The 13,509-nt window shown below is 41.2% G+C and overlaps 1 protein-coding gene across 1 annotated transcript in view; it reads right to left on the reverse strand.

Annotated features, from left to right (window-relative positions):
- Nucleotides 1-532: 532 nt before the first annotated feature.
- Nucleotides 533-13,509, reverse strand: part of LOC113214915 (nose resistant to fluoxetine protein 6-like) — a 53,662-nt gene continuing 40,685 nt past the window's right edge. The window contains exons 13-16 of the mRNA XM_052270851.1: nt 12,385-12,580; nt 6,078-6,220; nt 4,622-4,727; nt 533-1,959 (exon numbers count right to left, since the gene is read on the reverse strand). Of these exons, the coding sequence (XP_052126811.1) occupies nt 1,874-1,959; nt 4,622-4,727; nt 6,078-6,220; nt 12,385-12,580 (531 nt within the window). The 3' untranslated portion in view covers nt 533-1,873. The remainder of the gene's footprint in view (nt 1,960-4,621; nt 4,728-6,077; nt 6,221-12,384; nt 12,581-13,509) is intronic.

Here is a 13,509-nt window from a genome sequence, read left to right on the forward strand (position 1 = left end):
CAATTTTTGAGCTAGAATGCTCATCTTCGAACTCGATCTGTCTTTTTATGATACAAAACGACCCTGAAAATCCCAGATCGATATCTCAAATCATTCTCGAGTTATCGTGCGGACAGACAGACAGACAAACAAGCAAACAAACAGACAGACAGACAAACAGAATGAAACTTTTCTGGTCAGTGGAGTAATGGGCTTCGCTAATCGCTCATCCAACAAATTCTTATATGCGATATCTCAGAACCGTTTAACATATCTGATCTGAGTCGTTAGCTCTTACATAATCGAAGCAGTTAAACCATAATTGTACTCATGCCAGTCTTAATATTGTTATCTGACGTACAACAATATCCATAATTGTTTCAGTATATTTACATTGCAAATTTCCTACGCTTAGATGGCGTGTAAGCTATCTAATATGAATATCGACACCTATAGCTTTCGAAGAATAGAGAGATAGGTACTGTTATGTATTTCTAAGTTTATTGAGACCCGTTATGTCTATTCATGTAATAGTATACTTATATGAGTGTTCTCAGACGTTCAGTTTCAGCACGCTGCTAAATCCGTAGTTTTGGGAATATTGGTCTCGGTGTGAAGCATGTACGTCCATTTCGTGTTGTACCACTTGGTTATCAGACAACTCGTGATTTCAACCCTGCTATAACTTCCAAATGGCTAAAGCTAGGGCCAAAAAGGCAGCGGATTCGGCTTTCACTCGCGATTTTCACTTGAGGACATACCTCGGTTAACATCCTTCCTCTTATTTAAGATGAAAGAGGCAGTCGAAGGGAACTCAACGGGTCACCCTCACACATAAGATATGCTCTTACTGAGATGACCTTATTCATTTAATACCCTCAATGCTAATGGTCAGAGTCCTAAAATTGCTTTTTACGGCTTTCTTGGGAAAGCCAAAGTGGTTGATCTTCTGAAGCACGATGAAGGTAAATGGCTCTTCAAAAGTGCGAGGGGTTGACCATTCAGATGTTTTAGTGCTCATGGAATATCTGGTTAACCCCTCACAAAATCTGCTTTGCTTTTTATAATGTTACTATTTCTTTTAAATCATTTTTCTTACAGGCATTGATTTCCAACGCATGTTGTCATGTTCTGCCACTATCGTTTAAATGTTGCAGAAGTTAATGTGGTTAGGATGAATCACTGCACTGCCCACGAGACCGCTGCGAGATCATAATCTTCTTCATTGTCAGACAATTCACCTGTCAAAGTCGCTTCCTTCGATTAACAAGATTATGTTTCGTATTTTTTGTTTTTTGGGTCATTTAGCCAATTGGTGGCGGTACGCCGGTACGCGTGTTAAATTTTTCACATTTAAATTTGAAATAAAGATTTCAGAAGCACAGTTTAATTGTTTATTGAATTCCCATGTTTCCAAATTTTTTATTTATATTTCAGCATCAAATAGACATGCATACAGAACAAAACAATTTTTTATTCATAATTTAACATCGAATAGACATGCATACAGAACAAAACAATTTTTTATTTATATTTTAACATCGTGTAGACATGCGTACAGAACAAAACAATACATTCCGGTCAAGCTGAATCGCAAAAGAATGGGGGTAAAAACGGAACTCACTATGGTTCAACGTAACGATTTCCGTTTTCTTGTCCTTCGCATTCTTCTGCATTTTAGCTTTCCTGGAATGTTTTATATCATCATGGTAATTGACTATTGAATCGAAGTCAATTCGGTGAAGCCGCGGAATCGAGCCGATTCTACCTAGTTTAGTTTCATAAAAAACACTGTACCCGTTCACCTTTTGAATAAATGAAACTGGAGGGAGTAAAATATCAATGCCCTCGTGAACTGAAAATATTTGAACTTTGTGAGTGTTTGCTACTTCATCTAAAATCTAGTAACGACGTCATGCGAAGCTGGTAATCCCGCATGGTCCAATCCACCCAGCACTGGCACTTGGTAGGCTGCGAGAGCTGTCGAAAAATAGAAAAAATACGTATCATTAACAGAAAAGGAAATGCGTAAACACGCATCAATTACCATAAATCACAATAATAGTGATACTTAAAGCGTCAGCTTGAAAAAAGGGGTGGCGCAGCCTACACTGCTGATTGTCCTACCATTCTAAAGCACCATTAGTTAAAGAACGGCACTGTAAATAGGTTGGCGTCTTATGACGCTGACGCCAAAATATTGGCGTCCTCTATAGAACGCCAAATTTTGGCGTTATAAGACGCCAAATTTTGGCGTTAAAAGACGCCAAATTTTGGCGTTAAAGACGCCAAATTTTGGCGTTAAAAGACGCCAAATTTTGGCGTTATAAGACGCCAAATTTTGGCGCCCAGTAAAAGAACGCCAAAATTTGGCGTCAGAAGACGCAAGAATTTAGCGTCATTAGACGCCAATGTTTTGGCGTCAAAAGACGCCAATGTTTTGGCGTCAAAAGACGCCAATGTTTTGGCGTCAAAAGAGGCGTCAAAAGACGCCAATGTTTTGGCGTCAAAAGATGGCGTCAAAAGACGCCAATGTTTTGGCGTCAAAAGACGCCAACCCATTTACAGTGGGTGCGTGGTACCGGAAGGGGGAAGGCAAATTGTGAATACTACACTGAGGATATGCTTTTGAAATGTTTGCGTAATCATCGTCAAATGTTGTTCGATCTGTTCGGGTTAGTCAGTGCAAAGCAAAACATCCGCCGAGAATTCCAGACGCGTTTAGCAATTGCCAGGTGCTGTCTCGGTTTGATAGATATATTCCCAGGTGGCTCCGGAGAATTGTGCAGTAAGTGGCCCCTTTCCGGGCCTCGTTGGTATGACATTTCCTTTTCCCAGGTGGCCCCTGGGAATCTTGTACCAAGCGGCTCTCTCTAGGGACGATCTTAGGTAGACGCCGGTGCGGTGCTTGTCCTCATGACGACGACCTCGCCAGATGCATTCCTGGTGTCCGGGACCTGCGCTTTTAAACTCCCCCCGGGGTCAGGCCTAGCTTGGCCTGCTCGAAAAGTAAAGTTGGGAGTATTTTACGCCAACATTCGTACATTGGTGTTACTTTCTGCATCTGACTATAACTAACAACAAATATTGGCGTAAAATACTTATAGTTTACTTTTGACTGCCCCGATTCAACATTTTGAGTTTACATCTTCGAATCCTTCAAAAACAACTAATTCGCTAAGCAGCTGCCGCCAGCCTAGGCTCCGACCATAGTCAACATACCCCAAAGTCCCTCTCCATCCCCTTGTACTTTGAAGTGACGATGTAGAAAAATATCTTAAATAGATCTCTGTTTTTCACTTATCATCAAAGCATCAGAAAGCAAAAAAGTCGATTAGTTATCATTTTTTGATTTTCGATGATCGAGCGACCCGGAAGGCATGGTGTCGTTTTAAAATGACGTTCGACTTTGAGCAGGTTTTAGAGGCATTATCTTTGAGAAAAGTGTATTTTTTTACTGGACAAGTTTTATTCCTTACACTTTTCTGCATTCAACCATGCTGAATTTACCCCATATTTCTCGAAGATTTGCCGTCTAAATCGTTCTCTTTACAAACACCCCTCAAAAATGACCCAAAAACACCTGTTTTGGGGCCTTATCGGCCACTCGTCTCTTTAAATATTGACATTTTTTTGGTGAAATGTGATCATTAATCCAACGCAGACCGGTCCTGAAATATTCATCCAATTTAAAAACAAAATAAGAAATCATGTCGAGTGACCCGGAAGGCATGGTGTCGTTTATAAATGACATTCAGCAATCCTGAACCGTACATGCTAGAACACCCCACGAGGGCTTAAAATGCTTCTTAGACACTCCCTTGGTTGGCAGAACTCGAATATTCAACTTTGGTCAATTTGGACCGGCTCATGCCTTATAGGGTTAATTCGAATGCCACGGAAAGCTGTATGATTTCGATCGTTGTGTGGCCAAAACTGATTTCGATTTTTCCGAAATGCATCCCTCGATGATTATCACATGGTCGTGGCGATATGTGAATTTTATCTATCTTATCTGCATCGCAGACCGAGAGTACAATTTCGATTGTGTTTGGGGACTAAACGCTCACAATACACACAAAAGTATTCCGATATCATGTTCACCCTACGCTTTAACTGGCTGCAAAGCAACAATTGATTTTTCGTTTCACCCGCCATTTTTATAAGAATGTCAAAGAAACGTGGGCTCAGTATGGTTTCCCAGAGGAGTGATGAAGCGATAATCTATCCGAGACTGTGTTTTAGATTTTTTGGCCTCCTTGCATTAGGTATTTTAATGATAGTAGATCTACACGATATTTTAAGATACGCTTTTAACGATCGAACAGCAATTTTCTATTTATTAATGGATGTGCCCGAAAAACCTTAACCAAAGTTCGAAAGCATAACGATGGCACATTTTCCCGCACTGTAAAATGTTTTGACTGCTACACTTGATTTTTTATCTAAAATCTAATAATGTAAAGGTTTATTATACCCGTACGATTATCAATTGTATGTCGAATTTTCGATAGTCGGAATCGAAAATTCGAGTACGTGACGATTCTCTCACGGCAGCTTCATGTTACTAAGGTAGTAAATGTAAAGGTAGTTCGTTTGCGACGCAGGGAATACCACACATTAGTTCATTAGGTACAATTACCTGCCATAGCCGTTTTTAAAACATTCACCATCGGGGCCTCGACGCATAGGTGGAGAAGCAGGCCGAAAATAAGCGACCAAAAAAGATCACCAGTCACCGCGTGTATCTGTAACCAATTATTTCGAACTCATACCTAGAGATGAGCGAACATGTTCGTAGTCGAACGAACTCGAACAAACAGCGAACTGTTCGTGTTCGTTCGTCCTTGAACACAGGTTTGTTCGAATCCGAACTGTTCGTGGACTGACCGAACAATTTTTCGTCGGCGAACAAAACTGTCCTGCGGTCGACTTTCCTCTTATTTTCCATAAACGTGAAGTAATTTGAAGACGCGAGAAGCGCCCAGGAGGACACACTAGAGAAATGAAGCCCCGCTCTCTAAAATGGTCCAGCGCTGGTGCACTGTTAAAAATTTCTTGGGATTTCCCGAAGATTCACTTTCCACCACTGTTAGAAATTCCCAGAGGACTCCGTTCTTAGTTTTTGTGTACTAAAACAGATGTTAAAGGTGAAAGTTTTCATTCGTCTATATGTTTTACAGCTAAACTCGACACGTGAAATCTACAGAGTTCTTTGGGAAATCCCAAAGGACTTTGGCAATACTTTTCACGAGTGTTCCTCCGTGAAATCCCAGGATTTTTTCTAACAGTGTGCCCCTGCCCATCCCTACTCGAGGGAGGGGTCATCATTGCTCGTGTTCGGTTCGGAGGTGAACAAGGGGTTGTTCGGTTCATTCGAAGAAAAAAATTGTTGTTTGTGTTCGTTCGAAGATTTTGAAGCCAGTTTTTGTCGATCAGTTCATTCAAATTCGAACTGGCCTGTTCGCTTATCTCTAATACTGACTGTAAAGACAGGCACGATTAGGGTGGACGCATTTTGGAGCCTTAACACTTTTTAAGGCTTACCTTTGTTTTACCAGTGTTAACTATTTGAAAACTAGGCAAATGTACGCCAGACCTTGTCTCGCGTAAGAGGCCTCAAGCGAAACACTGTAACGCAGCGACGCGCCTGGCCTACATCTACCTGGGCCTTGCCAGAGTGGACAAAATTTAGACCTCAAGGTTCTACTTTCACGAGATATTCATTAGAAAACTATTAAAGAATGTTGAAAAATCTTTTCTAAATGCTTCTCAAATAATAGCCTGTTGACGGCCAATTTTGGAGCTAGAACGCTCAAAAGGGCTCAAAATCAATACCGTTCTTGCTTTTTATGAAAAAGTTCCTGTGAAAATTTCACGTTCCTTGCTCAAACCGTTCTCGATTTATCGTGATTACAGGCACTCAAACAGACAAACGCGAAACTTTTATATCACTCGGATAATAGGCTGCGCTAATAGCTTAGCCAATATGATACATGGTTTCAACTGCACTTCTATAAGCTAGTAAGCTGGTTCCACTGCTTTTTGAATATTGCGAGGCGTCCAGCATATTGAGCGATCTGAAAATTGCAACTTACAAACGAGAACCAGCTGAGGAACAGAGGTTGGCGAGCAGCACCAGAAGTGGCCGTGATTAAACTCTGATGAACGAGGAAAACGCAGTATGTCAATCGACCCAGGGCTATTAGTGGTCTGCAGCTAAGGAACCGCCCAAATGGACCTGCATGGAGACAAAGAATCAATAGGGTATTCCGCTGCAAGCCAGCCGAAACCTAAAGAAGAAAAGCATTACTGTTTGAAATGTTTCCCTCTGCGCGCTCATTGGCTCACCGCCACACCGACGCCATCGTCGACCAATCAGTGTTCAGGAGGAAATAGATCGGGCAGTCATGCTTTTCTTCTTTAGGTTCCGGTTGGCTTGCAGCGGAATATCCTATTGTAACGAACATTTCCTTAGCTTTCACGGACATTTTTTTAAAACATTGACACTGGGACCAGCTGGTGCTTGTGTTAAACTTGGTGGACGTACGCTAGACCACGTCTCGCGTAACAGGCTTCACAATATCTCACGAAACACTATTATGCTGCGGTGGGTCTGACATACATCTACCCAGATCTGCCTTGCCCTGTGGCGCTCACATCCGAGTCGGGCAAAAGGCAGGGTCGTAAAATGGCCCCTGGCCTCGATCTTGTCAGAAATGTTGGTGAAGAGGTTTTCTTGGACGAGCCACCCTAACGAAGACCGTCAAATCTCTGAGGAGAACATGTACTGTTGAGGGACATTTCCGTGTCGAAAACTCCCAAAAGCGTCTGAACGGTTAATCATAGAGCCAAACGTACGAAATTTTAGTCCTTAGAATTTACTATCACAAGTTACCTCCAAAAAAGACCTTAAAGTATATTTTTCAAGCAAAAGTTGTTGGGCTTTTTAGTTGTTTTTTGTTTTTTTTACAGGTCAATGGGGTATTTCACCCAGTTGTAGACCGGATCCAATGAAGAACAGTAATGCATCCTGAACTGTTTCCTCTCTGACGCTCATTGGGTGGCGCGGACAAAGTTTGTGGTACTGCCACAAGATCTGCGGTTACTCTAGTGTCGGGTCAGAGAACTTCGTCCGCGTCAGCGTACAAACGTCAGGGAGGAAACAGTCTAGGAAGTAATACTGTTCTTCTTTGAATCCGGTTGGTGAAATATCCAAGGGGTCTACAACTACAGCCGTGTACTTTTGAGTATAGACTAAAAGGATACAAGCGTGATTATAAGATTACAGAATGATTATATGTTGATTACAAGATTATGAAATGATTGACTATAAAGTTAAAAAAGGATTATAGTTAAATTATTAAGTTTATAATGAATGTAGAATGACTATTAAATAAGGAAGAGGAAGGAATAGCACTTTCCGCGCTTGTCCCAGCACGAGGAGATACCGTGTGCGCAGGAAGGGGAGTGGTGGCGGTGGGGATTCTTAAGGGAAGACAGTACGGAAATATGTTGATTTTGAACAAAAACCATCTTTTCTGAAACTTTGTGTGGGAAGTGTTGACTATTATACAGGCCATTTTTAATTTTATTCTGTCATTTCTTTGTCCTATAAGCAACTTGAGGCCTTCAATTGAACCAATTGACTTCTTTTTAACTATGATTTATAATGTAGGTTCTACTTTTTTAATGCTCCAAAAAATTCCTTGCGTTACAAATTTTCATTTCTGGCGTTGTTCATTTGTTTAATGTTTTGATATACTTTTGAACGCTTTTCCTTGCTTTTGGCCCCCCATTGCCGACGCAATTTGATAGTCACGACTTTTTCAGTTGGAAGCGGGCAACCATCTAGTCAGTTAACCTATTCCACGAAAAACAAAGTGTTTTCTGACCCAAACTTTTCCGGGTCCCACGGGCGAAAATGCAAATTTATTTTTTCACATTCCTGAAATTGAGGCAACGAGGGGCGCGTAGCACAAAGTACGGATGGTTTTGCGAGACTCACACAATGACACCAATTTTGATCAAAAAGTCAGCATATTAGAGGTCGTCTAATTTTCTAGCCCCTCACGCCCCTTGTCGTTCATAAATGACATGTTGGTAATTTCGTTATTTACGGCCGAATTTCGGATTACTTTGTTGTTCTCGTCTATTTAGGTTGTTGATAAGAAGAATTTCAAGAAAATTAATTTTTTGGATCGCAGTTTCTGGTCGTGGGCCTTTAACGGTAAAGGGACCTTAGATAAAGTTGCAAACAAAGTTTGGTGACGATTGAAGACTATCTATATTTGTTTTGAGAGTTACGATATTCTTCTAGTTTATGTTTGATTATTTTTATGGAAGGGTGGGAACCAAAAATCCAACTTTTTGCCATAGTTCGATTCGAATCAGTTTTCAATTTTCTTTCAGGTGAATTCAGATTTGACCTAACTGCAAAGATTTTTAGAGTTTTACATATATCCCCTATAAAATACGCAGTTTTTGCTTCAGAATTTTGGGAATTTATACCTTCTTACCCGTTTCAGCCGCAGAGCTCAGTTTTGGAGTGGGAACATTCTTCATGAATACCTGTTATTTCCGAGACAAAAACCAAAATTGGTTCCAAGATCCGAAATCTTGTGTTGAATAGGGCAAGAACTAATCTCATATCGGTCAGACACCTCCACAGCATCGCTCCCAGCTCCCAAAATACTATTCTTTCTTCATTTACTAATAACATTTTGATTTTGTGAATATCATAGGAAAATGTCACTGATTATACAAAAGATTATTTATATGAGTATAGAATGATTATAGATTAAAGGTAAACATTATAGAAGATAAAGGATTATAGAGGTGATTATAAGTGACTATAGGATCGTGAGCTATTGATTATACGAGTTGAAGACCCCTCAGAAATACCTTTTTGTTAAGCTAGAGGGCTCCAAATCAAGACAGTTCTTGCTTTTTAAGGTACAAAGTTACTTTGAAAATTTCACGTACGCCTGGCTTAAACCGTTCTCGAGTTATCGTGATAGGCTAAGCGAATAGCAAAGCGTATTACTCCAGTGATAATCAAAAAATGCCGCGCCAGTCTGTTTATCGGTAATCACCGGTAATTACTATAACTGGCAGGGTTGGCATGGAGTATTACATTAAATTTTAATTTTTCGGCACTGAAAGTGCAAAAAAATTGTTGTCTAAATAATTTGGCAGCTAGGGCTAGATTATTTGCGCAATCCCATTTCGCCCTCTAAGGGCAAACTAAAATGAAAATAAATTTAGCACCGTGCAAAATCGCATGGAAATTTTAAGTTTTGATGGTCTCCGGTCGGGTGAATCGTCAAAATAAAACTCTGGGAAGCAAAATTTGTGGGCCGAAGGCAGGGTTGTTATCGATAAAACGCTAACCGAAAACACGGTTAGCGCTTTCACGCTAAGGCTAATTACCTCCGAAGAAATAAGCGCGCTGACGCTAACAAAAATACTTAGCGCTGCTAATGCTAACGGCGTTTTGCCGTTTTATTGAAGAATAATCGGCATACGTGTAATGGTTGGTTTTTATCGTTATTTTACCATTAAACCTTTCATTTTCATTAAAGAGGCAAAATTATTAGACAACAACATTAAAACAAAAAAAAAATATTCAGACCGTTTTGATTTGGACTAGTAAAACTGACTCGTAAAAAGAAATGAAACGAAAATTTGGTCAATAGCATCAACAGTGATGACTAATGATTTCGATCGAGTTTTAGTGATTTGGCTGGATATTTGGCTGAGCTTGCGAAGCCTTTGCTGTGATGTGGGGTGCAGAGAACTCTTTGGTCGTGTGTCTGTCTGTCTGTACTGGCCCACGTTTCTCTCAGACGGTAACTTCAATTGACTTCAAACTGCGCACGAAGCTTCAGTATCAGTCGAGACGTAATGAGTTTAGTTTAGAAGTTTGATATTAGATGTTTGAAATAAACGATCGTTTAATTTGAATTCGTAGTTTGGTGGCGGTAGGTTGGTAGCACATTCCTTTAACCGTCACATTTGAGAATTTTAGCACACTAACGACTAAAGCTCAGCCACTGCGGGCTGCTGCACGTACTCCTACGTTTATTTTTCCGTTAGAGTGTTAGCGCCTCATATGCACTAATGGACCATGTTAGCGGCGCTACCCGCAAACGCTAACAGCCAGAAACATAAGCGCAATAACGCTAACAAAAATCACGTTAGCACCTTTAGCGCAACTAACGCGCTAATTAGGGTTAACAGCCCTGGCCGACTCTGCCCTTGGCCCGACTCGGGTGTCAGCGCCGCAGGTCTAGGTCGCGTGACAGTCTTTCGTGTGATATGCCGAAGCCTGTTCCGCGAGACGTAGTCTGGCATACATCTTCCTCGTTGCAGACAGACGCAAAACGTTTTGCTAGTCTCTTAAGCCAAAACGATCTATTTTCACACTGGTAAAATAAAGGTAGGATATCCTACCTTTAAAATGCACTAAAGCTACCAAGACATTACAGTTTATAATTTTTCGAAATATTCCGTTCCTATGGACTAAAATTGGATTCTAAGACCTACTTTCGTAATCTACGCAAAATTTTGCGTCGAACGAGCCCACATAGGATGGGGTTCTGTTCAAAAATGTCATAATAATTTTTTGTACTTTTTGACTTGCTCTTCATTCACTGACAGAACCATATCACATGTGGGCTCGTTTGATGCGGGATTTAGCGAGTAATGCGACAATAATGCATTTTAAAATGTGATTGGTTTGCTCATTCAGAATGTATATGGGAAAATCTCAAAATAAACAATTTAGCACCCCAAAAACGGGTCTAACACTCCTGGATAGGTAGGATATCGCATCTTTGTTTGACCAGTGAAGTGACCGTCAAAAACATTTATCCTTTACTTTCTGAAATTGGGTAAATGTATACTTGAGTGACTCTTTGGCCTCGAGTCACTCAAGTATACAATTGAAAAGGGATTTTTGAGTAGAATCACGAACACTCTTTAAATATTGGCGCTCGAGTCTGGTTTTCCTCAAAATTAAGTAAATATGCGTCACCGCTACGCTTCAGATGTACTTTGAAGACGACAACTATAACTAAACTAGGTAGATGTACGCCAGACCACGTCTCGCGTAACAGGCTTCGCGATATATCACGAAACACCGTTGCGCTGCGACGCGCCTGGCATACATCTACCTAGGCCTGCGGCGCTGACACCCGAGTCAGGTAGCGCAAAAATGTACACAACGATATGGGCCTCCGGCCCGTCAACTTCCCGTCACTTCGACTAAGCATGCAGGGTTGTACATTTTTACGCTTTTGTTCGTCAAAAACTTCCTGTGGCTCCTAAATGGTTCAAGATAGAGCCAAACGGACGAAATGTTCGCCCAGAGGGCTCTATTTTGATGAGTTACCCCTTAGAAAACTGTAAAAAAATATTTTTAAAAAACATTATTCTTGGGATCTGTGGTTTTTTATTTTTTTTTTCTTTGAACTTGATCTGTCTTTTTATGATACAAAACGACCCTGAAAATCCCAGGTCACTAGCTCAATTCGTTCTCGAGTTATCGTGATGACAGACAGACAGACAGACGCAAAACTTTTAGATCACTGGAGTAATAGGCTTCGCTAATCGCTCAGCCAATAACTAACGTTTACGGCAAGTCCTGACATTGATCGTTACGGCTGTTTTTTTTTTTGTTTTTTTTTTAACATTGCCCCTGCATTACCTGAACAACGTGTGGCCAAGATCTATTCCAAAACAAGTAATCTTACTTGAGTTAACGCGGTTTCGTAAAAAGGAAAATCTTTCGAAGACGAGTAGTAGTGTATCTACCTGACCCTGCACCCGTCCAGCCTCACACCAGTACGCAGACCCATTACGTAGACACGATCGCCCGCAGACCTTCCACGCCATCGTAGTTAATGCGACTGTCGCAGCGCTGAACCAGGATAAAGTGAGTATTTGCAGATTTTCCCAAATATTTTCTGAATGAGCCAACCAATCACATTTTGGTATACACTATCGCATTCTTCGCAAAATTCCGCGTCAAACGAGCCTACATGTGATATGGAGTTGGTGAATGAAAAGCAAGTCAAAAAGTACAAACCTTTTTATCAATTTATGCCATTTTTGAACAGAACCCCATCCCATGTAGGCTCGTTCGACGCAGAATTTTGCATAGATTACGAAAATAGGTCTTAAAATCCAATTTTAGTCCATACGAACGGAATATACTAAAAAAACAAAAACTGTAATGCCTTTGTAGCTTTAGTGCATTTTAAAGGTAGGATATCCTACCTTTGTTTTACTAGTGTAGACGATGCTTGCGACAAAAATTTAAAGGTTTTCTGATAATCACCACAATTACTACCTGCAGCTACAGGGCATATTGCCACCTTACTTCATTCATCAATATCCTACCTCCACACCCAAGAGCACATGAGACGATTATGCAGGCAACGGCAACCGAAAAGGTTATAAGCCTAGCTGGCGCCCACAGGGACTCCAGCCAGGGCTGCTGGGCTTCATACATCAAGTACACCATCCCAAGCATCACTGTGATGATCATGAGGGCAAGTCCAATCGGAATACTGAGGAACAGGTACCTGCGCATCGCCTGTAAAAGGAAAGATTCTTAAGTAAGATTCGTCGAACCTAAATACGTGCCAAAGAACTTGCTGGCGTTGGCATCAATGTTGAGGGTGCAATTATTTTCTATGACTCTGATAACGCATGCATGGGCTACTATAACACAAAATCATCCCTTCTGCCTTACTCGTATTGGCTATATTATTATCTTGTTTCATATCTTTACCTGCCGATTATAATTAGCGGTCCAGCTTTTGTCGCTGAGCGAAGCTCAGTCCAAGTCGATGAGGGCTCAGGCGACGTCTCCGTCGTGAGTCTGTCTGTGTTTACGTTCACTGTTAAAAACAAGCAGGCCCGCCCTTCCGCCAAACGCAGTTGCCAGCTCCACTTCGCTGCGCAGGCAACTCCGTTCGGCAGGGGCCGGGCCTGCTTGGCCTGCCGGCGGCGATGGCATTTCAGTCTCGCGATTTACTGAAGTGCATCATCAAATAAATAATGTGACCGGTAAATCACTTAGCATATTTGAGTAAAAATAAAGCGTCCTGTGGGGGGCCTGTGGCCCTAGAAATTTGCTCCTTGGACATGACAAAAGACTGTAACGGGGCAACACCATGACTACACTCCACCCTTCTGCTTTGCTTACAAAAAATTAACCCACGCAGTTTCTAGATTGTTTATTGTTTGTCAAACAGTCTTAAAACTTGACTTTTTGCCATTGTTTTCAACACATCCACCTCTAAGGCCAAAACAGTGAAAGATACGGCAAATCTGAGGGTAGTTCCTGGTTCAGAATGTGTTGTTTTGGGGGGGTACTCCCTCTGACATTTTACGATTGGACGCCTCCTTGTACGTCTTTATGTGCAACGTGGTCATTTTCGCCGTATTTTCGACGAAAAAATCACTCTAGCGCCCAAACGGTGCAAGATAGAGTCAAACGGACGAAATTTTCGCCCAAAG

Source organism: Frankliniella occidentalis, unplaced genomic scaffold, assembly GCF_000697945.3.
Source record: "Frankliniella occidentalis isolate FOCC.00 unplaced genomic scaffold, Focc_3.1 Scaffold141, whole genome shotgun sequence".
Classification (NCBI taxonomy): domain Eukaryota; kingdom Metazoa; phylum Arthropoda; class Insecta; order Thysanoptera; family Thripidae; genus Frankliniella; species Frankliniella occidentalis.